Source organism: Drosophila grimshawi, unplaced genomic scaffold, assembly GCF_018153295.1.
Source record: "Drosophila grimshawi isolate 15287-2541.00 unplaced genomic scaffold, ASM1815329v1 contig_848, whole genome shotgun sequence".
NCBI classification, from domain to species: domain Eukaryota; kingdom Metazoa; phylum Arthropoda; class Insecta; order Diptera; family Drosophilidae; genus Drosophila; species Drosophila grimshawi.
This window is the reverse complement of record NW_025063692.1, coordinates 3,390,943-3,417,196: the sequence shown is the minus strand read 5'-3', so window position 1 is coordinate 3,417,196 and position 26,254 is coordinate 3,390,943. Positions and strand designations below refer to the sequence as shown.

Below are 26,254 nucleotides of genomic sequence, written 5' to 3'. Positions count from 1 at the left end.
AATTACCGCAAATTCAATTGAAAGCAAAAGAAAATTGAACTGTTTGTCAACTAAGATTAAGTTTTGACTAAACTTGGCTGGATTTCGCTGTTCGTCGTCGTTAAGGAAATTCATTTGCAAAACGTGCTTCAAACAAGATGATTAACGATTAGTTAATAAATACTTTCAAGGTGCACTAAAAGCAACTGCTTAGCAATACAAAGGAAACAAAATGAAAAATCGAAAGGAAAACGGAAACGGAAAAAAGCAGCAACAAGAAGTAGCAGAAGAAGAAGCAGAAGAACAAGAAGAAGAAGAAGAGGAAGCAACACTCAATGCTACCTCGCAATGGAATGGAGAGTACGCATCCAGTATCGGGTGTACATATATACATATACATATACATATACATACATATATATATACATATATATATATATATGTATACATTTTGATTGCTGTGTATTCGTATTTGTTATTTGTTCAGGTTGCAACTGTACAGTTCTTGTGTGGATTATTGTTTGCTCTTTGTCGTGGCAGGAAAAACACAATAGAATGCTTCTGATTTATACCTGTGCGAATAACACAACATTTATAAATGATGTGGCTAAAGCCTTGCAATGAATAGATGTCTCCCAACCCATTTAGTATACATGCTTCTGATCAGCATCAACAATTGAGATGCGTCTGTTTGTCTGTCTGCTTCAAGCCCAGCTTATAAGCTATCTTGATGAAAATTACAACATATCCGTATTTTTCTTACTATATCTGCCATAATTTGGTCGATAAATGTGCTCTTCTTTGAACAACTTTTTTGATTTACCAAGAACTCACTTAATATGGGTACTATACCCTGATTCCACAGAGCTCAACATTTCGTCACATTCTATTCCACTTTTGGGAAAATATTTAATTAAAATATAAGACAGGCCTAAACCTTTTTTGTGTAAACAACCTAATTGAAAATTAGGGATTTCCGTATTAATTTGTATGAAATGAATTAAATTAATCAAATAATAATTGTATTTTAAGATAAACGCTTACCTTTCATGATATTTGAGCTGTTTGAGACATTAATATCACCATTCTTTTCATAACATCTATATGAAATTCAATAAATCATCACAACGAATGTTGAATGTGCTGAATGTTGTTCCTTATGGGAACATACTTAACATACTGTATACATTCAAGGATGTGGTGGAATCAGGATATTATTATGCTTCTAGCATTTGGACAGCAAGCCATCATATCTATATCTATAGCATATAGCTTTGATAGGAACAATCGGTGGGTTTTTTCAAAACTACAGTGAAACTTGGTCTGCAAGCGTATTTCATCTTCGGCCTAAGATTCTTTCATTCTTATCAATTGTGAGTGGATCAAAATATTGCGTTTTTGTGGCTGTGTGTGTGTGTGTGGGTGTGAAAGAAATTTAGCTGGGTGATTGGTTGCTTGGTGGGTGGTGTTTTTTTTTTTTTTGGGTGGTTTGGTGGATTATTGACAGGATGGTGTTGGTGGTGTCTATGTGACGGTGGCTGGTTAGATGATAATGAGACGGACTACTCGCCTTTTGACCTTCAACCTTTGACGTGGCCCACTCACCTGCTTCTCCTTGAGCAGACGCAGTCGCTGCAACAATGGCAGCCCCGCCCCAATCGGACTGGGCGTCTTATCGTGCAGCTCATCCCTTGCCTCGGCACTATCCGCATCCTGTTTCTCATCGGAGCGGACGCGGGACATCCGCTTCAGCATTATCTTGCTGCCGCGCGGTGAGGTATTGTGCAGCGGTTGCATTTCCAGTGATTCATCGCTCTTCCTCGACGTTCTAAATGGTGGGACACAAGCAGCCATAATGGGAGAGACAGAGACAGAGATTGAGAGAGAGAGAGAGAGAGAGAGACGAAGAGAGAGAAAAAGCGAGGGAAATAGATTGATTTAAGATTTAAGCAAATTAAACTTGGTGATGGCTATTCAATCTGCACTCAGAAAGAAAATCGCATTGAAAATAGGCCGCAAATTATAATCGCATTTTAATAACATATCTAATATTTAATAATAATTAATAGTGTAAGTAACAAAAAAGCTTATAAACGATTTTTGTGTACACTTTAGCGATTTACCAAAGTTCACTTGGATGTTTTGGCTGAATGTGGATAGTGGAACTTGCCTGGATTTTTTGAGCACATTGCGAAAGCCTTTTACATCGTGCTTCAGTTTGTCGACAATCTTCTTGGAGGCACTGTTTTCGCTGCTGTCGCTCTGATGCACCTGATGGTGGTGGCTATGTGTGTGTTGGTGTGGGTGTGGCATATGCGGATGGGCGGCAGCAAAGGCGGCATTCTCCTTTTCGAGAGCCGCCTTGGCGTACTTCTTGTTGACGCATCGCACCTCCATGAGACGCTTGCGTCCGAGAGTCTGTAGAATCTCCTGAGCATCCGGATAGTCCTTCATCGCAGCCAGCACATCCTCGCGCGATAGCGAAAACAGCTCCGAATAGCCCACGGATCGCACATCCGCAGTTCGTCTGCGATGGATGGGAAAGAAGCATTCCAAATGTGACATCAAATTGAGATATTTTCAATCACTTACTTGTTGAGCCCATCCAGATTGAGTATGCCGATCTCGCCAAAGAAATCACCCGCCTTCATGGTGGTCAGCACTTTGCCCGTCTCGCTAAGCACCTCCAAGATGCCATCGGCTATGATGAACATTTCGCGGGCAACCTCGCCCTTACGGCATATTGAATCGCCGGGCGTGAAAATATATGCCTTCATTTTCAGCACCAGATCGTGCAAAAATTCCGGCTGGCACTCTTGGAATATGGTCACCTTCTTCAGTACGCTTAGGTTAACATGTAAGGCCAATTCGGTTTTCAGTTTATCCGGCAGCAAACCAAGCGCCGTATTTATATCGCCGCCACCCTGAATGCGGCCCCTCGACCAGCTGTAGTCGTACCAGCGCAGTACACGGCGCTTCATGCCACCAGGCACCTAACGGCAAATGAGTTACGTATCAATTACGTAAGTGTGTGTATGTGTGTGTGTGTGTGTGCGAGAAGTTACCTTGTGATGTCTCATATAGGTCTTGGCGCCATCGAGTAAACGCTCAAACTCCAGACGATTGGCATTACGATTTGTTATCACATTGCCCACTTGGCCCACAATAGTCGCAAAGATGAACACGCCAATCAAATAACTAACGATCGTAAAAATATATCTAGCCGAGCAGAAGAGCAAAGTATAACCATTAAGTTATTATACCAGAAGTGTACCACGAGTTGGCCAAGACAGTGATCAATTGAGTTCTGGCAGTCCCAGAGCGCTGTATGAATATGCTTAATCAACTGTTTTAAAGATTGTAACTCATTTTGAATGGTCAAATTTGTGACTAGAACATTCTAATTTTAAAATCAATTCGTTTGAGTAATGTTTTAGTTTTGTATACTTGTTATGTAAGTTCAAGGTTGTTTCTTTATTTTTTAATAAGATTTTTTAATTGAAGTCGAGTGAGCTCGACTATGAAATACCCTCAATACGGCTATTAAATATATTCTAGTTACATTTTCCTTCAACGGGATCAATGTGTGTTTTTTTTTGTTCTACTTTAACTGGAGTGTTTCTTATTCGAACTGGATGAAAGTTTTCTATGAGTGTAGGTCTATGTATATTATAAATAAATTGGAAAGCGCTGCATATAAAATTACATTCGATATGTATGGATATTTGATAAGCGTTATCGATAAAACGAAATATCGAATTTGAAGTCTCGGCTTTTGATCCTGATCAAGCTGCTTCCTTTAGCCTCTTACAAACATTTTGAAGAAAACTTTTTTACTCATTTAATGGTTTACTTTTGGAAATAGTGAAATCAACTCTCTTATTTCCTTTCGCTTTCTCTCTCTATCTGTCTCTCTCTCTCTCTCTCTGTCTCCCTGCCTCTCTCTCTCTCTCTCTCTCTCTCTCTCTCTCTCTTCTGTCTTTCCCTCATTCATAGCGCTCTGTTTTTGGTGCCAAAACTCTTGTCACATTCAAAGTTTTCGAAAGCACATTTTCAATGTATTTGTTTTTTTTTTATTGTGTTTTTATTATTTAATTGAAATTGGCTTCATGACAAATTGAGTGAGCGAATAAATATCATTGGAATTGTTGAAGGCTGTCGCACGCTTTCGAAAACTTTGATATTAGATTAGGTGAGTATTTTGCAAAAAGTGGGTGTCAAAGCTTTAATCAGTTATCCGATTAGATATACAATTGTTGTCTACCCCAAAGAGGAAAGTAATTGAACCGAACTGGTGGACAGCCCCCAACAAGTATAGCAAATGATATTGATACGCATTATATTCAAGATTGAGTATTGGGATTATGATACTGTTTAGTTAGGTTTGGATCGCATACCCATAGCTAGAGCCGAACTGTAGCAGTCGTGATTTAATGCCACGCCTTGGTATCGATCGAGGGCCGTCCACCGAAAAGTTCGGTCTTTGAGATGAAATGGAATGGCAAAGAAAAAACGAACGAGAAACCCAGCCCAAGGTCAAAGTAGGAGACTAAAACCGGCACTAGAAACCGTGCTCAAATGCACAAAATACTCACTCAGCATTCGTTTCGGGCGTGGGCAGATCCCCGATTGTGGTCAGCGTTAGGGTCGACCAGTACAGGCTGCCCAAATACTTGCGTGTCAGCGTCGCATAGTCTCCCGGTCTATAGGGATAAACCCAGTCACCCTATATAAAAACAAAACAACAAGAAATCGAATGATAAATATTTACACATGTCTGTCTAAAGTTGATCTTCGGCTTGTACTTACCTGAAAGCCCTCCGCTTCGGAGAGTAAAAAATAGAAACAACCGAACCAATGGGCCAATATTAACAGGATATGAATTAGATTAACAACACGCCATAAATTTGGCCAAACTGTTCTACTCTCTACGATGTAATAAAATCTCACAGATCGATATACCTGAAACAATATGTGCACACATCATCTCATATTATATTATAATAAATTGTTCTTTTGGGAGGGGGGCACTCACTTTAAAAAAGCGCGTAAAACGCAATAGCGGATGTGTGCCCATCTTCAACTGCAGCAGATCTAACGGTATCAGCGCTATCATATCAAAAATGAACTCTCTCGAGTGCACATAATGACAAGCCAGCTTCCTGTCATCGTAGACCTAAACGAAAAATACAAAAACAAAAAAAAAGGGTGTACGAAATTAAATTAAATTCATCTCAGATTATAAACAGGTTGTCAAAACGACAACTATTGAAATCGGAACCGCATGCTTAACAAAATTCCAAATTTGCTTAAAACCCAAATACAAAATATCGGAACTGATATTATTTGTTCGGAAAATACCGTATAGTCGAACTCATTACTTGGGTGTATTTGTATACGAGAACTTATATTCCTCTTATGGTATCTGAACAAAAATACTGACAATTTTACATCAAGTCGGCTGTTGATCCTTATCAAGTACATAATTAAAATACCGAACCAGCTTTATAATATCCGATGTTGATCATGTTGTTGCTCAGATGGTTTCAGACTGGATTTTTACAAGTAAGAACGACCAGTATGCATATGTGTACCACTATGATGTTTCAGTTAATCATAATATCAGTTCCGGATGCTGGTTTTTTACAAAATTTGGAATTCCCGATTCCGGTTACTTTCAGACTATGTTCACCATTTCAATCTTGATTTGAGTATTAGCTTTGTGTCGAGGTGTCTTCTTAGTACTTACCATGAGGCCCTGCTCCAGATAGCCTGTGCGTAATTGAACTATTATATCTAAGATAAATACAACATCTGTAATTGAATCGCAGATGAGCCAAAAGGTAGGCACAGATTGCTGTCGGTATTAATAGAAATAGATGGGAAAGAAATCATTGTTGAAATGTACAAATTAGTTGACATTTTTCAATTAGTGCACTCGGCTATTTGCATGCATGCAAAAAATAAAAATACAACTCAGGTCAAGGGCAATTATTATTTTAGCAATTATTTTAGCACAATTCCACATGAGAATAAGCTATGCGGGGCGTGGGGGTGGGGCTGGTATAGAGGTGGGAAGGGAGGGAGGGAGGTAGATACGGCTGCTGAGGCCGGCTCCACAAATGGCAAGCTGACAACAAAAAATTCGACAAAAAAAGGCACGATAACAACAAGAACTGTGCCACACACACACACCCACACACACACGCACACACACACACATTAACATGGCCTAAAGGTCAACGACGACGACTATATCACATGCCACACAACCTCCTCACCCTCCCCCTTGAGAAACCTTCAAGAACGTGAGCCAGTGCTTATGGTTTGGCAACCCTTAGCGAACTCTAATCTGATGACAAACACCAGCTAACTGGGCCGTGAACAAACATTTGTCCAGGTCCAGGACCGTAGCTACTAACCAACAAGCCAACAGGCAAACAAACCAACAAACCAACAAACCAGCCAACAATGTAAGACAGAGCTATCGACCATTTGGCTTATGAGATGGCTGCGTGTCTTTTAATTGAGTCATTAGAGCAAGCGCTCCAAACAAAACAAAAACTTACACAAACATCAAGCGAGTGAGACAGAGAGAAAGAGAGAGATGGAGATGGAGGTTTAGAGAGAGAGAGAGACACGTAGTGGAAAAATTTCAGGCCGCAAACGTCTGTTAACAAGACTATCTAATACTCTATGCTTCACTGCTTGATTGCAGCAGAGCGGCGAATTCACAATTTCTCTGCCATTAGAGAACCGACCTAATTGGCACCACTTTGTTGTCTCTGAGAAAAGCATGCTGTGTCACTCTTTATGTATCCCGCTTAACGTTTTTTACTTACCTTATTACTAAGCTACTAACGCTAAGCAATTTTTGGTCTAATTTGCTTTTCCTTCTGGGTTTCCTCAATACTTGCCATAAACATTGCACCATTTTACCCATCCTATACTATATTTGTTTACATTGCTATTCAATTGTAAACTTTCTAATTTAATTCATCATTTAACTTTATATTTGGTATTTATTTATATAGAAATAAATATTTCGCTGCCATAAAACACATTCTAAAGGTTTTTATAACATTATTTCCTTACTAATATTTGACTTTCTGCTGAGCAGAATGGTACGCAATTTAAATTCAAGTTTAACTACTAATAATTACTTAATTTGGTAAGAGCCATGCTCTCATTTATTTGGAATACCCATGCTCAATTAAGTGAGTTGAGTTACTAGTAAATTGAAGAACTAATCAGACTCTTATTGCCTATTTTTTTTTTCTTTTTTGTATACACTACAGGCTAGTGTGGGTTTCAAATTCCATTTGAAAAGGTCAAGAGCAAATCCAAAGGATTCTTCGGCGTTGCTTTCTTTCCACTTTCACTCAAATATATAATAAACTTCATTGTTTGCGAACATTTTATGGCCGTTGGGGCATTATTATTAGGCCGGCAAGTCAACTCAACTCAACTTACAAAAGGTGTTCTCTTTCCCAACCTGGGAGGGGGAAATGGGGTGATGGGTTGGGTTTGGGTTTGGGTTTGGGAAAACAAAAGAGAAAAGCGAATAAATATATTATTTTTATTTTTGTTTTGGCTTTGCGGCTTACCTGCAGTTCAGGAAAGCTCTGCCTCACAATTAGGGTCCATAGATTATAAAGAACACATATAGTTAACATCATTAACCAATAGAAGTAAAAATTTTCATCTGGATTAACAACGGATCGTCGTTTCTGCAGATAGCGTCGTCTACGTTTCACTGTTTTATCGACGTCACCAGAGGCACTTTCTGAACCCGTGTCTTCAACAGTTTCCTACAGTACCAACAATACCAAAAAAAAAAACAAGACGTTAGTTATGTAATTCAATATTTCGAACATGGCTTATAGTCTGATTCCAATATTCCAATATTCCAACATTTCTTACATCCACATTCTTAACATTTCGCGATTCCATTACAACACTTTATATTTACGTAAAACAGTTTATTTCAATTTGTCATTCCGAAATAAATAATAATAAAATAAGCGCCTACCTTTGTTGAAATATGAGAAATATTGGTATTCTTTTCATAACATCGATGCGAAATTCGAAAAATTATTGCAAACAAAATACGCAACATTCTTAACGAATGTTGAATGTACAGAATGATGTACATTACGGGCAACATATTTAACATACTGCAGACTATTACGAATGTAGGAAATGCTATTAGTGGAATCAGGCTACTAAATAACTTATGTGTTTGACGCCCCATAATTTAATTGTCAGATATAGTAATATTTGTTATGTTAACTGTGCCTAATCTGTGTTAGATTGGATTGTTTCTTAAGTTTAGCTCACCTGTGTTTCGGGTATCTGTCTAGTTGAGAAACGCTTTAGGAAAGAGTCTTCGCGCTTGAGCGGTGGTTTCTTCTGTATGGCCGATGAGATTTGAACTGTGGTGCGGAGTTTCATCCAGCGTTGATTCGAGCGTGTCCTGTTTCGAGGATATGCCACAAAAAAACACACGTTCAACGATCACAAGTCTTTAAATACATAAATCGAGCAACTCTCCATTATCTACAAACTACAATTAGGGAGCTACGAGCGGGTTTTCCAACTGAAAACTTCAAGCAACTACTGTGTTGGGGAAGGACAGATGTACAAGTAATATATCTATATATATATATATATATATATGTATGTAAATATATATATGTATATATATATATATAGAGAGAGAGAGAGAGAGAGAGATATAGAATTGGAAAGATATATAGAGAGTATAACGCAACAGAGAGCGAGTAAATAATGCAGAAGCGTGCGTTTAAGTTTGAGGTTAGGTTGAACTCTGTGTGTACTAGTAACTATCTAGGGTGCTCTCGATATATGCAATAAGGATAACAACGAAATAAACACTTACGCAATGCGGGTTGGTTTGGTGGTTGGTTTGGGAGCAATAAACATTTATTAAACGGTAAACCCAAAAGTCGTAACCTTACAAAAACGCACACAAAATGCCACGCAACGATATGGCAACGCTATACGTCTAACGCTTAACGGTTAACGGACACACACACACATATAGAAAAGCACGCACTAAAACAGATGTAGCAGTAGTAGTAGTAGTAGTAGTAGTAGTAGTAGTAGATATGTGGTCAGATAGTGCTCTGGTGGACTTTCTAGGAGACGTCTTGACGGAGACAACTGTGACAGCCAACTTCTTGGGCAAGGAGCAGTGGGAAATTGGGTGAGTGGCAGTGCGGCAGAGTGGAATGGGTGGGTGTGGCAGGACAGCTGCGTCTCCGTCTCCGTCTCCGGCTTCCTTTAGGCGTCTCCCATCTACGTTCTTAAGAGCTCTAACGGCAAACAGGCATGCAAAAAGTATATATTTATATATGTATGGTATAGTTAGGATTTAAGAACAGTTAAAATAGATACACAGGCATAGCCAGAAACTATATAACTATATATACATATACACGTGCATGCAAGCTTGGTGAAGTCGAAAATGATAGAAAGCGACTAAATTAAATTAAGTTTTGCCTGTTTTCTAGTTTTTTCTTGGATTTTTTTTTTAATTTTGATGTCATTTTGCTTCCACTTTTTCTTTGTTTGTTTGGCAACAAAACCAATTTTCGTTGAACATTTGGGGCTTGCTGAGGAGGAGAAGACAAACGTCTGGGAATGCAGACGGAGAATATTGAAAAAACAGAACTTGAGCAAACAAAACAAATATTGCAAGTGATAATAGCAAGCATTGTGAAAAGCGGACAAGAAATCAATGCAAGAAAGCAACGAGTGCAATTAGTCGAGTGTGAGCGACCAGCAGATACCCTATACCCAATACCAAATTAATTCAAAATCTCAAGCATATTATACATAGGCTTAAATGTCATTTTTGCCAACAAATATGTTGCATTACTATTTTGTAATAATTATATTTGATCATAATATAATTATATTTGATCATAATATATAGCAGTAGCTATTAACTTCATATATCATCTACACAATTAAAGATGCCAAGAAACAGATGAACACATCAATGTCCGATTCTTGTAAGTAAGCAGATACAAATTCCGGCAAGGATTCCGGTACTCTTGCAAACCTTTTACGCTATTTTAATTGTTATAGTATGCTACCGGTATGGTATTATGAGAAAATAGGTGAGAACGTTCCAGTTGGGCGTAGCTGATTGTGGAATACTCCGATAGCATTTGAGCAATGCAACTATCAACATTGGTTTTTCAGAATTTTATAATGAAGTCGTCAGCAGGCGAATTGAGGTCTGCCGTTATTTATTATCAAACCCTGAACCCATTAAAAATGGGTAAGTCAGCGGTTCCATAAGGTTTTAGAGCCAAGTCGAATTAAGGTTCTGATTCCGGTTTTGATTCTGAATTTCAATCGGTGGCGATTCCGATTGCAGTTTCGATTTGTATAATTTAAAAAGTAAATAAAAAAAATATATAAAAAAAAACAACCCAACAAATATAATAATGATGGTAAAATAAAATATGGCACAGGGTATCGAAGTGCTTATGTATACAGCAAGGTTACTAAAAGTGCAAGTGGAATTTTGGCAGCTAGGGGAATTTGAGATTTGGAACTGGGACTTGGAACTGAAGGAGAAGCATTTGAAGAATTTGTTGTTTATTGTTCTTATTGTTGTTGCTGATGTTGTTGTTGTTGTTGCTCAAATCGCCAGTCAGCAACAAAAGTCTAAGTTGAAACTGCCTTGATATGTGAGACGAATGATTATGTGTAAATGAGTATATTATATACAAGTATATTTCGAAATGTGTATGGTATTTTATTTAATACATGTTTTTAAATACAAAACGCATGAATTTTTATTTTATGGTATATTATTACAAAGCCATTTGTTTTTATAGCATTTTATATATTTTGTTTTTTATATATATACAATTTAAATGCCAAACTACATTATAAACGGTTTTTTAGTTAGTCAAATTTGTTTTTGTAATTTTTTTTTGGTTTCTTTCTGTGCTATTTACAGCGTTGCTTAGTATTTATATTAAATATATGTGTGTAAAGATATTGGTTTTGTTTTTTTTTTATATTATTGATTGATGCTACCTAATATTATATCTATTACGCATACGTCGTGTGGTACAAAAGCAGAACGCAGCTTGCAATGCGGCTAGGCTAAAAGTAAGAAGAGAAACCAAACCAAACAAAACAAAACAAAGGAAAAGAAAACAAGAACTAGGCGTGGCATGTCCTTTATACACGTGTGGTATACGTGTGTGTGTGTGGGTGTGGGTGTGGGTGTAGGTGTGGATATGGGTGTGGATGTTTATCTGTGTGGTATTGTCTGCCAAATGGCCAGCTTTCGGTGCTTGCATTAAGAAACATTTGGCAAATGTCAACTACTCGTATCTTTTTTCTCTTTTTTTTGTTGGGTGAACTATTGGATAACACCAAAAGTAGTAGAGTAGAGTGTGGAGTGGTGTGGGTGTGGGTGTCGGCGTGGCGTGGTTGTGGTTGTGGGTAGGGCTCTCGCTTGTTAACCCACTTAAAAAATATATGTTCAACGTGTTTTTTTTTTTTTTGTTGCAACTCGTTTTTGCGGTTGTTCGATTCAGCAATTGAAAAAGAAAGCGCTTCACATGCCAATTAGATGCAGTTCAATCATCATTAATTGTGGTCAATTATCAACATTATTATCATTGTCATAATCAGCATCATTCGCATTATCAATATTTTCCTACTGAAGTGTTTTAGTTTGCAACATAATCAAAAAGCGTATCTAAATGCGTGTCTGTCTGTGTGAACTTGTATATATATGTAGGTGTTTGTGTAGATGTCTGTGTGTGTTTGTTGTGCAGAGCGTGAGAGTCAACCAAAAGTGTTAACAAAACGCAAGAGACTTACCAATCGGAATCTGGATCTGAAGCTCCATCTCCGATACGCGATTTCCTAAACGAGTTGTGAAATTTTTGTTTGGTTTCATTTTAATTTTTTTTCGTTTGTTTTTTTTTGTATTTGATTTTTTTTTAATGTAATTTGTCATTGTTGTTTGTTGTAATTGATTATTGTTGTTATTTTAGACGTAGTAATATTATTATGTAGTATATATATGTTGGGATGATAAAAAGAAAAATAGACACAGACATCATGAGACAGAGACAGACAGAGACGGAGTCAGAGAGAGAGAGAGAGAGAGAGTGAGAGCGACAGGTGAAACAAGCTCAAACAAATATCAGCGCTTTACTCAACACTGGAGTTCAACCAAATACATGCAGTGTTTACCAACACTGGCGCAATGAGAGTTGTTAAAAATAGTTGCGAGTCTTTGACTTTGAAATATTATTTAATCAAAATTGATGCATATCTTATATTTATACAATCTGAATCCAATCTAAAAGATTAGCTAATTTTCAAACCTGTTAAAATATTGTATTTTGTTGCGTTGAGAAATATTTAAAGAAAATAATAATAAATACAGTAATGTATAGTAGAAAAAAAACAAACCTACAACTTAGAAAATAAGCCCAAAAAACCAACGAATAATTTTTGTATGACATAAAATGTTTCCTAAAAGTTGAAACGCTTTCTCTTAAACCACTTAAGCCACTTGTTTTCAGAAATGCTTTCAATTTTGTTAGCAACATATTTCTGCAAAATAATTTTATTTTAATTTTGAAATGTTTTCAAAAGTTTGTTAGCACAAGATTTTTTGTAGGTTTCTAAAGGATTTTTTTGCTTTTGCCAGTGAATGAAACTGTTTCCATTTGCTTTTGTGGACTTTGCGTCCATTTTCTTTCAATATGGCTCCAGGGAGCATTTTCACGCGCATCCACACAAAGAGTGTTTGCGAGAGAGATGGCGATACAAAGAGAGAAAGAGAGAGGGGGTGTAGGGGCCGAGTGGGGTGGGTGATGGCTTAGGCGAGTGGCTGGCAATTCATTTAACGGTCAGCTCGTTGACTTGGCTTTTGGCCTGGTATTTTTGGTCTGATTCTTGGGCTACATGCGGGCTGTGAACCATCAAGCGTAAAAAGGCTTGCTGTACGATAAGATTACACACATGCACACGCACACACTCACACGCACACACGCACACACATTTCGATTTATAATAAATTGAAAGGCAACTGATTAGTTTTTTGTCGGAGCTGTAAGCTACAGTTTTAAGCTTTTGTGGCATGTTTGTATTAAATGCCATTTTTTTATTGCAACACAAATCATCGAGACGCACACACGCACACACACACACACACACACACACGCATGCATACACAGCTGGAAATTGCGCAATGGCTGATGGCATGATGCCGAATTTTTGATTTTGTTTGCCTGTTGCCTCTCGAGTTGACTCTCGACTCTCAGATTTCAATTAACGCCTTGGCACCACAGCGGATTGCACCACATGTACCCCATTGGCAGCCACTTTGCAACTGTCACGCAGTGACATGGCCAAAAACAAAAACAAATTCCCCAACCACACCCCCCACAAACCACTCACTTTGCTGACCAACGATAATGGTGCTTGTGTTGCGTTGTGTTTGACTTTTCGCCTTGTTTCTCTGGACAGCCATTCTGGTTGTCATTGTGGCCAGCTGCTTTCGCCGCAGTTGCGTTAATTGCCAGCGATTGCCAGCAAACAAATGAGCTCCATGGGCTTTCCGTTGCACAGTTTGGTTTTATTCCTGTCAAACGCCATGTTCAAGTGTACAAACACTGCATTAGCAACCCCTATAACCTTTTTCGAGTGCAATTTGCAATCGCGTCTCAAATCAAAATTGCTTTGTTGCATCTAACTTGATAAAAATGTAAATTGACGTGGCGCCATCTGCTGGACCCTGATTTGAAATGCCAATCAAGCTGAGTAATAAAGTGCATACAAGGTAACTGTAAATTTAACAAGTTCAACACAGTCGCCCATAGAGGGCGCCAGTTCAGTAATCAAACATCTTTATCAATCTATATCTCTGTCCCTCTTGACGCATATGCAACAAATGCCATATGATTGTATGACAACGCTTCACTAGTCCGAGTCCAATTTGCAATAGTGTCTCAAATCTGGTTTACTTTTCGGTGCAAGTTGATGCAGTTGAATAGTCAAAATTAGATTATTATTGATTTGCTTGTTGCTTGGCTTTGATTAGAGGAGATTTATTACTTTATTTCTTTTGGTGTATTTATTTAAACGAGAATTTAAATTGAAGTGGCACCATTCGCTGGACGTTGATTTGAAATGCCAATCAAGCTCAATAAAAATAAAAGCATTCAAGGTAAAAGAGGAATGTATACGTTAAGCACACTCGCCCATAGATGGCGCCAGTGCAGTGATCAAACATCTTTATCGATCTCTGTTGCTCTTGACACACAAATGACGCATATGCAACAAATGTAAAAAGGCTAACCATCGAATACATGTAATATACATATGTATGTGCAGTGTTTGCGGCCAAGTGCTCGAAAGTGTCTCTGAATTGAAAGACAATCGCATTGCGACAATCAGATCGAGAACTAAATTCGCAATTTCGAATGCGACTGTCTGACAGACACTTGGAACTGCATAGTCTTACCGACAGGGAGACAGAGAGAGAAAGAGCGAGAGAGGGAGAAAGCGAGAGAGAGAGGGAAAATGTCATGCATTTGCATATACTCTCGCAGCACTTTTGACAGCTGCCGCACGGTTCATAGTTCATACACTTGGCAATAAAATACAAGCCCTCCAATTTAGAGAGTGTATTCGCAAAAGGCAATGATTTATGCCATTCAGTATACTTTCGAGTATTTGTTATGTTATTATGCATTTATCAAACAAAATTTCAATTTTTCCAGAAATATATTGCTGTAAAATAAAAAGTATTTTTGAGATAGATACGATACTTTTAGTACTGTCAAAGAGAAGCGTTTCTGTTTTTTTTTTCTTTCCTAGAGATATTAAAAAACTATGAGTTATTTTGGTATTTTCGGGCGATTTTCATTTTAGTTTGATTTCAAATCTGGGGTATATTTAGTTTAATTTTTATTTATTTTTTTTAGTGTAGTGGGGCGGTTAAAAAAGGATATGCTGCATTCATTTCTAGGTCGTGTCGACAGTTGCTTGTGTGTGTGTTTGTGTGTATGAAAGCTAGTTGCCAGCTTCAACATAAATTTGCAATTTGCTAAATTCAAATTCTTTGTAAGTTGTCATTCAGAAGGCAATTTCTTATTTGGCATGAACGATGCCAATGTATTGTCGCATATATGCATAGGCGCAGTTATATCTGTAAGTGTATGTGTGTGTTTGTATGTGTTTGTGTGTGTGTGTGTGTATATATACGTACATATGTGTGTCAAAAGTTCGCCTACAATGCAAGCAGTCAGGCAGGCAGCTTAAACATATCGATTCTCTCTCTACACACTGCACCACTCAAAAGCCACTTCAACTTTTGCTGTTTGCCGAGATTTTTTCATTTTTTTTTTACACATATTTGTGTGTGTGTTTGTGTGGGTGTGGATGTATGTGTGTGTGCAGATGCACTTTGGCCTTAGCTTGATAAACTTTTTGCCAAAAAACTAGCACAAAACCCCAGTGGATGGGATAAAGTGTAGCATTGTTATAATAAAGTTTGAACCAAGGAAGAAAACAACATCTGGCTAAGAAACACTTCAACAGCGAACACCCTGCGCGAAGAAGATTAAATATCCAGTAGAATCACCCTGTGTGATGAATAATGAAAATTATAAAGAAGCGAAGCGAGAGAGATAGGAAGAGAGAGAGAGACAGCGGGACGGATAACAAAATACAGAAGGATTATAAAAATGATTGTGAGATATTCTTTACATAAGACAAGCGAAAACCTGTGATAAAGCAACGCCCTGTGAAAAAGTATGAGTTGATATTCATAATAATAACACGAGAAACGACAGAGTTAGTTAACGAAAGTGCAAGTGAGATATATATATATATATATATCTATAGAAGAAGAATAAAGGAAGAATATAGTTAGAGGATGGCATCTAAACTTCCTGTGTGAACTTTATAAAGCGACTTCGGGGAGAGAGAAAGAGAGATGGACCAGCAAGCGACTCAATGTTGTATAAATGAGATAGAGGACAGAGAGAGAGAGAGAGAGAGAGAGAGAGAGAGAGAGCGTGGAGAATGGTCTGACATACAACGGTTGATACAACGGTCAAAATCGAGTATTATTTATGTGTGGCATACACAAAAGTAAGTTGTACTTGCAACACACACACACATATACAATACATATATGCTTAGAGTAGGAGAGACAGTCAGAGTGTGTGAGAGAGAGAGAGTGAGAGAGAGACACGCAAAAACTAAAATAAACTGTGTTTTTCTTCTTCTTTTTTTTTGCTTATTATTATTATAAAGAGTGTGAGAGAAAGTTTATTGGTTGTTTGGATTGGATAAACGGTACGGTACGGTATTTAGGATGTTTTGAGAGATGGAAAGAGAGACAGAGACAGAGAGAGAGAGAGAGAGAGAGAGAGCAGAGAGAAGGGGGGTTTTTGATTACACACACACACACAGAGAATGCAAGATAGTAGTACGATTATATAGTTGCTTGATTATATTAGATTAGATTAGATTAGATTAGATTAGTTGTGGTTTAAGTTTTTAGTTTAGTTTAGTTTAGTTAGTTGGGTTTTGTAAAAGCACCGTTCCTCTTAATGCGACGCAATGAACAGTAATATGCCATCACAGCACGCAGGCTTTTCCATTTTGTTGTCTGATTTGGGTTGTTGTTGTTGTTGTTGCTGTTGCAGCCATTTTCGATGATGTTGTTGTTATTGAAGTTGCCATTGCTGTTGCTGTTACTGTTGCTGTTGCTCATTAGCTCCTCGGGATGTTCGCTGATGAACGATGAGAGGGTCTTAACCTGCGTAAAGCTACCGGAACTTAAAGGTCCTCCTCCTCCTCCTCCTCCTCCTCCTCCTCCTCCGCCTCCTGTCGCCAACGAATAACAGCTACCATCGGAGGCAGGACTATTGTGATGCAAACGCACCTGGCACCGGCGCTGACGAGGATGCTGTCCATGGTCATGTCCCCGATTAGGATGCGGCTGATGCAACTGATGCTGTGCCGGTGTCAATATAAGTCTATCCCTCTCTGTGTATCTTAAATTAGTATCTGTGCAGTGGCAATTGCTCTGCGCACTGGTCAGCGATGAGTTGAACGATCTTCCAATTGGGGTAAAATATAAACACATTATATAGCTGCCATAACTGTACAAGGTCTACGCCCAATCCACTGTGTGTGTGGCATATGTTGGTGTATGCCCCTAATTTCAATGGGTTCCCAACTCGCATAAAAAGTATTTTTATTATTATTATTATTAGTAGTATTACAAGTGAGTGTTTTCAGCTGGTTCCGTTGCCCTCATATTCATGCAGTTTCAGTTACATAATACTTGTACTACATATATATTCTATGTTCCCATCATATCCCAATTCAATATTAAATCATAGTTTTCGATACCAATTTTTTCAAATTTCAAATAAGTATATAATTGTACAACCCAAGGAATATCTTTCTAAAAACCAATGCTTTCCAAATTGAATTCCATGATGGATATTTATCGCTTAATTGGTCTTGTATGAACATATTGACTGAATGAATATATTCAACTGCAAAAGCATTTGAGCTTCGGGGTTCCGAATCAAGCCTTGTCCCTTAACTGTTCGAATTTCAATTTGTTCAGCAGGTGTGCGAATTTATTTGTGAACATACAACTGATGAGTAAACCTAAACCCAATGGCGATTCCAATCGCTGTTAGTCCATGGCCCAATCAGGCATTAACCCAAAACTGCTGCACAATCATACAATCACACACGCACACACACATGCACACACTTACACACAATTGGCTTACAAGTTTTGGCCAACAGCCATGACATAATTCACTTAACTAAAGCCCATTTCGTTTGGCATTGGCACGGATTTGCAGCAGGATATCACGTAAGGCTGCCCGCAATTGCCACCAAGAGTGACAGAGAGAGAGAGAGAGAGAGAGAGAGAGAGAGAGAGAGAGAAAGAGGAGTAAAGTGAGTGCGAAAGAGCGGGAGAATCTTCTCGAGAATGCGAGAGTTGTCAACCAGACTAATCGTAACTGGCAAATTGGTCTCCAAGGTCCCGAGGTTAATTCATGAAATCACTGAACAAACTGAACCCAAAAACTTATCCTCAAAATAAACACACACATGGTCACACACACACACATACACAGATAGAACAGAAAACTGTTCCAGCTAATTATCTTTATTACATAATTTCCTTCATGTCAACCACGAAAAGACGGAGAGACTGAGACTCAGTCTAAATATACCTTAAGTTTACTCAAACAATATGTTGAAGATGGGCATGTGGGGAATATGTAATGTCAGAGCTATCACACACTGCGAGTGTGTGTGCATGTGTGTGTGTGTGAGTAGCGTGTTTTATGCACCCCAAACCCCTTCAAACCCACCAGGACCACTTAGCAGAATATACTTTGTGGTTTTTAGTCCTTAGTCTCTGAACTTTACGATTCATTATTCTTATTGCCATTCTTATTATTATTATGATTATTATGATTTTTAAATTTGAATTCCTTCATTTCCAACTTAGTTAAAGTTGCAGTGATCTATTAGAGAGTGGATTCGGATTGCCCAGACACTCAATGTGGCCAAATAAAACACAGTGAATTCTCAATAACTGCAGCATGTTGAGGTGGGGTGCGGGGAGGAGAGGGTGAACGGTCAATGTTTATTTTCACATGAAGCAAAAAATGGCATTATTTGGGCTGCCAAATAAGAATGAACAATGAACAATGAACAATGATAACTAAATGGCGGCTAATTGCTGTTGACTTAACTAGACTAACTGAGAACCGAACAGTTCACATAATCCGTTCTTTTTTTCCAGTCCCCCAACCCCTCCTCCATCCCCGGCATTTCCCATATTGATTTCACATTTTTTGTTCGATTTGTGGATGGGTAAATTCGAGTTGAATGCGTGGCAAAAGGATAAAAATACATTGAAATCAAAAGGAGAAATCAGTGTGTGTGTGTGTGTGAATACAAATATAGTAGTACGAGTACGAATACAAATACGGGTACAAGTACATATACACATATATACATACTAGGCGGCAATATGTCAATATGTCAATACGCGGCATCAACTGTGGGCGCGGCGGGCACCAACACAAACTCAAATAATAAGTCAAAAGCAGCTGCGAAGCCCAAAAAAGTATGCTACGATTTTTTGTTAGCGCTTATTTTTGCTTTTATACGTTTTTTTTTACTGTTTGCAATCAATTATTCGCTTACTGCTCTACGCAAGTATGTGTGTGTGTTTGTATGTGTGTGTGTTTGTATGTGTGAGTGTGTGTATGTATGGGTGAGTGTGTGTGAATGGGGTGTGAATGATTGTAAACATTGCCTGGGGCCAGGCTGTACATGTATTTATGGCTGTTCGTGTGAACTGTACGAATTGAGGATTGAGAGCGTATTTCAATTATGGTTGGGGAGACAAGAGTTTTTCTTATACCCTCTATACCCTTGCAGAGGGTATTGTAAGTTTGACATGCAGTTTGTGACGCACTCATGGAGACCTCTATGTCCCGTCAGTCATTCGTCACTCAGTAAACATAACGAATATAATCTATATAAATTATTTATATTGCTGCCATATGAACAATCTGTCAAAAGTAAAGGTCTCCTATGAAAACTTTCTTTGCTTGAATTGATTGACAGACTACCGTCTGCAAGGGTATTTAATCTTAGGCATGCCTAAGTTTTCTTCTCGTTCTTTCTTGTTATAATCGTATATTATCGTGTATATAATAGTTATAGCCTTGCAGTTGTTGGACAATTAGTGCAATTGCAGTATATATCATATATCATAAAGACATAAGCACAGACCAATAAATATTCGTTGAGTTTGTTATTTATTTATTTATTTAATGTCATCTAAAGTTAGTCGACACAAAACAAAAATACAAAATTAAAATTAAAATAAAATTTAATATTATATTTAAATTCATGAAATATGAACAATTTCTGGGGATAATTAAATGCAAAATGTTTCAACATTTGTTGCATGAATTGAGGGAAACCCATAAAACCCAATCAGACAAATCAAACTTGCCTCAAAGCCCAATTAAAAACAAGAAAACTGTTTCTATAATTAAAATTAATTTTAATATTTAATTTCCTAAAACTAATAACTAGAAAATTCCACTTTCGCGAAGATACAAATAATAATTATAGCAAAAGGGCACATTTAAGTATATTAATGTATTTTATTTATAAATGAAACCATGACTAAGAAAAATTTAAGTATCAATGTGAATGAAAGACCTATAAGTCAAGGGTGTACGAATAGATATTGGTCTGATTGTATATCACTATATGAAAGCGAATAAATGGCATGCTAAAGTTTTTCAAGTTGTTCCGTTTGATTTCGGATATAATACAAAGTTCCAGTTTAGTTAGGAAACTCTTTAAATTGGCCTCAGACAATGCTTTAAATCTTCTACGTCGTCTGAATTAATCTTGATTCGAGCATTGTCTGGCTTAAAAAAAAAAACTGCTGTATTTTGAAGTAGATGCAAACAGTTTGTTTCTTATTTTCCCCCATTTTATTATTTATATATCGTAAGAATTTTGCATATCGCATTTTTGAAAGTATATGTGTAAAATGTGTGTTGGTCTGCAAGGGTATTTTAAGTTTGGCGTGGCCAAAGTTTTATAGATTGTTTTGGTGAATTCATATTATTATTGTTTATATTTGTTGTTGTTTTCGTTGCTGTTGTTGTAGTTTTTGTTGTTGTTATTATTGTTTTTATTTGTCAAGCTTTTAACTTGTCACTTGACAAAAGTTACGAATTCGTACACATAACTGCATGTACTTTTCAATGGGTGTGTGTGTGTGTGTGTGTGCGAGTGAGTGTGAATGTATGTGAGTACGTCTGTGTGTGTGTGTGTGTGTGAGGTTTTGTGAGTGTTTGCTTTAGTGTGTGTGTTGCACTTACCGCTGACTGGGACTCTTGCTGTCGGACGAATGTGCCGCACTGTTGTTGTCATCATCGTTGTTGGCCGCCGCTGCTGCTGCCGCCGCTGCTGAGGCGCTGCCGCTTTTGTGATGACGCTTATGATGATGGCTGCTGCTGCTGCTGCCGCCGCATTCCGCTTGTGCACAACCGCCGCTTCCGCCTCCGCCTCCGCCTCCACCCCCACCGCCGCCAGAACTGCTGGTGCCCGTTGGACTGATGACGTCCGTGTCGCTGTTGCAGTCAAGCCTGGACATATCCTTTGCGTACTTGCCACCATGCTCATGCGTTTCCATCTGCGACGGCAACCCCAACCCACCCCCAAAAAAAGAACAGAACAAAAGTGAGACTGTTAGTATTCATATGCATACAAGTTGCCTAGCTAAAGCAGACACAGTTCATATTGTGTTCAATTATGAATATGATTTTAACAAGTTCGCTACTGGGCAATAAAATGAACACATGTTAAATATTTGGTAACTGAACCCCACGCAGAGACCACTCACATATACGATAACAATAAATAAGGATAAAAATATATATATAGATATACACAGCATACCCATTGATCCCCAGCAAGTGGATAACACATAACACATCGACACAGAAAGAAAATCGAAGAAATCTAAGAGCTAGAGATGTAGCAATGTTGGCAATGTATTATTTCCCGTAAATCGGCTTGAATATCTAAGTAACGGGTCCGACTATAATGATCTACTTAATATCAGATCCGGTACTCGAATGCTGAATTTAAATGCCTATTCCGAATCCGATTGTGTATTTTAATCGATTCCAATTCCGATTTCGGTTTCAATGTACGACAATTCAGACTTGACAGAGGAGGGCAAATGGAATTCCAATAAAATAGTTATATATATCGTATAAGTTGTTGATTACTTTACGCTGTCAAAAACTTAAAGCTTAAAAGCTTGCCTATGATATTTCAGTGGGTTCGTTTCCATGGCCAACACCGAGGGCACAAGTTAAATTCCTTGCAACGTGACGCCGTCTCATAATAAGTTTGCTTCTCGCTTAACCCAGCGACGCTTCGCTCCCCCCACCCTCAGACTCTCACACACACACACACACACACACACATAAACAGTCTGTTGAAGTAAAAGTTTTAATACTTTTCGGCTGCGTGCCAGGAGTAATCAAAATTTAATTTTAATTATTATGCGCCCAGTGTCGGAGTGGGAGCTTCGACGTTGACTTGAGCATGATCGTTATAGTGGCCATGAAGGCGTTATATTGAATTATTATTCTATAATACTTTTGAAAGCGCATTTAAAGTGTCCCCTAATGCAAGTTGACTAACTACTAAATGCACAACAAGCTCAGTTGTCACCTGCAACGTGTGTTTAAATATATATATGCATGTGTGTGTGTGTGTGTGTGTGAATGGAGACATTTCTGATCCCACTAATTAAACACGTCCACAATCAGGCATAAATTTTGAAAATTCCAAATGTTTGAAAGAACCGAATTTCGAATTCATTCTCAAATATATGAAAAATGTACCGAAAATTCAAATTTATTCCAAAATCTCGGACTATAGCTAAGCTTGGCCAATGCCGATCTTTGAAGGACATCGTCTACAACCTACCAAAACAAATTTTGTGAGTTTAGCTTTAAAATTGTGCTTTATCGAGATTTTTTTGTAGCCTCCTAGTGGACGTAGCACTCCAATCTTATCACTTTGTCTGACACGGTCACAGACCTGTATATGTTCCATGTTTCAAGGACAGCCTGACAGACACACAGGACGGACAATATACACTGATACGTTTTGTATCAAGTATAGGAATCATTACGAATTTGCAGTAAATATTTAAGTGATATTTTAAGTTCACAAGTCTGACACAATAATAAACCCATTTACCAAGCCGAAGAAGCAATCTGTGCGGTTTTTAGATGGGCGAAGGGAATGGGAAACATTGTGTGCCTAATTGCTAAAAACTGATGAAATGCACACAAGATTTCTTTCTGTGTGTGTGTGTGTGTGTGTGTGTGTGTGTGAATTATGTGTTCCCTAATGGGGCATCTAACCGCATAACATATACATTTAAACATAACATTTCATTTACTCCATTGAGCCAATGGGATTGGAAATTTGATTGTGTGTGTTGCGCAAGGGAGAAAGGGGGGTTGGGGTTGAGCAATTCTGGGGTATATTTCGGCAATTAAGTGTGCCGCAGAACTTGATTGGAATCCGTTGTGGCTTTTAGACGGACTTTTGGTGCCAGCTGTAAAATATACCCAACGGCGACCATTCCATAAATATGTTGACGATCCCAACTTTATGTGGTTAAAAAGTGAAAGCATATATCGCACTCTCCAGCTTACTCCCTCCCTTTCTCTCTCACTCTCTCTCTCACTCTCACTCTCTCACCCTCTCTTCGTGTCTCCAGCTCTCTTTCTCTTCCTTGAAATTGATTTCAAATTGGATATGCCCGGAAAGTGTCCATTCATTTATACAAGTAGTACTTTCACGATTACGACCCATATCCTTGCCCATATCCTGTAGCATAAGCACTTCCACACACACACACACACACACAACTTCTGCATGACTGCATGCCAGCGATTTGTGCACATTTTTTATGATATTGAAGTACATATAAAGTACATCGATTTCCCCCTTACACAATATTGTCTAATAAACATTTATTCTCAAGAACTCAAAAACAAAAACCCCAAAGTCAAACAAAACGAAAGGCAAATACTCTAATGGAAAATGCCGTTGAATTGAAATTAAATGATTTATCAATTTCGATTTCGATTTAATTTATCTCACAGAACATTAGTAACCAATTCGCATAGTCAACATTTAAGTTTCTCTATAAGTAATAATAATTGTATAGAAGTATAACAATTTGTACGGGCTAGCTAGCTGAGTGGCGTATTGAGTGATAGATTCACGGCTTGATTGACTGACTGGTAATCAAAATAAAGCCTAAAAAATAAGGTAAGATAAGATGAAGTATCACGTATCTTAGTAAGCTCTAATACAGAATTTTTGATAGATCGACTGAATATATTGATATTTATTTAAACTACTATCCGGCCTAACTGAGCGATTGACTTGATGATTGACAGATCGATTAACGCATTTCCGAAAAATAAAGTAAGGTAAGACAAGTAAGCGCAAAGACAGAATTTTGAATAATTCGACTGAATTTGGGACAAACAATATATTTATTTAAGTCGGATAACTGATAAGGAAGTGGCTTCAAGCTCCACTGCAACAAAAAGCTAAAATTATATAAATGCAGTTGAATTATTTGTTAATTGAACGAATGTAATTAAATATACCTCAACCTTTGTTTACTTCAACCGAACTGATTTTTAAAATCAATGCGTTTCTATATCATGAACTCGATAATGATTTCTTTAAGCTCAGGGTATCTCCTAGCCTAACTTCTTTTTAACTTTTATCATATTTTCGTCAGAGAGAGAGAGAGAGAGAGAGAGAGAGATAAATTTTGGTCAATAAAGCCTCTCGAAATTCATCGTTATTATCGTTACTCATCTGCCTAGTCCGCTTCCATCGACTAGGCACTCAATCAGCTACCAAATCTAATCGATTGACCCATAAGGTTAGCTAACCCCAGGGGGGCCAACAACAAAAAAGTTACATTAAATGAAATTATGGGCCACAAAGAATTGGTTTGCTTTAATGATGCTGTTTATGTTGCAGGACGAAAGCGGACTGGGCAGCAGTAATAAAGTCTGCACTCTAACAAAAAAAGGTGCTCCTTATAAATGAAGCATCAAATACACATTAAAAAGCTTGTACTTTGTGCTTGAGGTAAGTATTAACAATTAAGTACGCTAATTCTTCACTCGAATTCATTCAGTCTGGGCCTGGGACTGAGTTAAGCGATATCTAGTCTCAGTCTGGGTCTGTGCTTCTGTTGAGCTATATCTAGTCCAATTTTTGCTTCGAGTTGATTCAGTCTGGGCTTTGAATTCAAGTTGAGTCAGTGTGGAACTATACGTGGCATTTTTTTTTTCGATTCAAGTTGATTAGAGTCTAGGATTGTACTGGGGTTTGTACTCACCGTATATAGGCCCGTTGCAGTTGCCGCCGCTGCTGCCGCCGATGATGATGAGGATGCTGCGGCGGCTCCAGTGCTGCCGTAGTTGAGCTGCGAATGATAACCGCTGGAGAGGATCTTCTTATGTGCGGATGCATGCGCCCGATACGCGCTGACGCTCAGTTTCATTGTCACATCAACTCAAATGCCAGGGCTGACTAGGGCCAACTCTCCACCACCCCACTCGTTGCCTCTCCTCTCTTCTCCGCTCCTCGTCTCGTGTATGTGTGTGTGTTTGTGTGTGTACCTCACCAACCTCAGCCACCTCAGCACCCACTTAAGGGTGTGGGGGCGTGGCAAGGCTTGTCAAAGCTTTCAACTTGCTTGCCTTGAATTGGGGGCTTAATTGAGTGCCCAAAGGCGTTTCGAACAATAAGCCCAACACTGTTGACACTCTCTCAGCAGAGTGATGCGTTGGGATCTGGACGGGGGCCTTGCAGGGGTCTGGAGGGGTGGGGTGTGGGGTAGGGGGTGGTGGGTGTAGGCCAGTTGAATGACAATGGCAAAAACAATGCGCACTTTTTGTTTGCTCTGCTTGTTGGGTTTCTTTATCGCCCGCTGAAGTTGGAAGCTGCAGTTATACTTTGCGGGTGGGCGGTTTGGAGCGAGTAGGTTGGGTGGGTGAGGGAGGCAGGGTGGTGTAGGCGGCTGCCTACTGGGGGGTATCTGTTTGGCTTGTTTCTTCGGCCGACGCTGTTCAGTTTTTGGGTTGCTTTGTTCGCGTATTTTTCGTATGTTGCCTTTTTGTTCTTTGTTGAGGTGTTTTTTTTTTTCGTCTTTATGTTTTATTTTTTTTTTTTTCGAGGATCCTTCGCTGTGCTCGTTTTTTAATCGTTTGCGATTTGGGTTTTTTGTGCTGCTGCTGCCTGTTGTTGTTGGTGTTGTTGTTTAGGCCTCATGTCACTTTATTTACAAGTAGATGTTGTTGTTGCTGTTGTTTTTGTTGTCACCTGCGGACGATAAGAAGCATTTACAAAAGATTAGTCAATGGTCGTCATCAATATACAATAGTATACAGCATTTCATCGAATTGATAATTAAAAGAGACATTTTGCACGCATGTTTGCTTTAATTAGGCATCAAATTATACGTAAATTGTGCAATGGCATACAAAGCTGGTATTAAGTTGCCCTTAAGTTGTGAATTTGCCACAAATGCCGCATGCCGCATGCC

The 26,254-nt window shown here is 38.4% G+C and overlaps 1 protein-coding gene across 2 annotated transcripts in view; it reads right to left on the bottom strand.

The window, feature by feature from the left end:
- LOC6569374 (pneumococcal serine-rich repeat protein) overlaps window positions 1-26,025 on the bottom strand; it is a 32,948-nt gene extending 6,923 nt beyond the window's left edge. Inside the window, exons 1-14 of one of the 2 annotated variants that reach the window (XM_043216212.1) lie at window positions 25,046-26,025; window positions 20,964-21,277; window positions 11,860-11,904; window positions 8,320-8,455; window positions 7,587-7,790; window positions 5,729-5,836; window positions 5,015-5,155; window positions 4,789-4,941; window positions 4,575-4,705; window positions 4,377-4,460; window positions 3,045-3,198; window positions 2,572-2,972; window positions 2,150-2,506; window positions 1,585-1,807 (exon numbers count right to left, since the gene is read on the bottom strand). In XM_043216212.1, coding sequence (XP_043072147.1) covers window positions 1,585-1,807; window positions 2,150-2,506; window positions 2,572-2,972; window positions 3,045-3,198; window positions 4,377-4,460; window positions 4,575-4,705; window positions 4,789-4,941; window positions 5,015-5,155; window positions 5,729-5,836; window positions 7,587-7,790; window positions 8,320-8,455; window positions 11,860-11,904; window positions 20,964-21,277; window positions 25,046-25,210 — 2,616 coding nt within the window. In that variant the 5' untranslated portion in view covers window positions 25,211-26,025. The remainder of the gene's footprint in view (window positions 1-1,584; window positions 1,808-2,149; window positions 2,507-2,571; window positions 2,973-3,044; window positions 3,199-4,376; window positions 4,461-4,574; window positions 4,706-4,788; window positions 4,942-5,014; window positions 5,156-5,728; window positions 5,837-7,586; window positions 7,791-8,319; window positions 8,456-11,859; window positions 11,905-20,963; window positions 21,278-25,045) is intronic. The other variant, XM_032741397.2, reaches the window with a different exon arrangement.
- Between the last annotated feature and the right edge of the window lie 229 nt (window positions 26,026-26,254).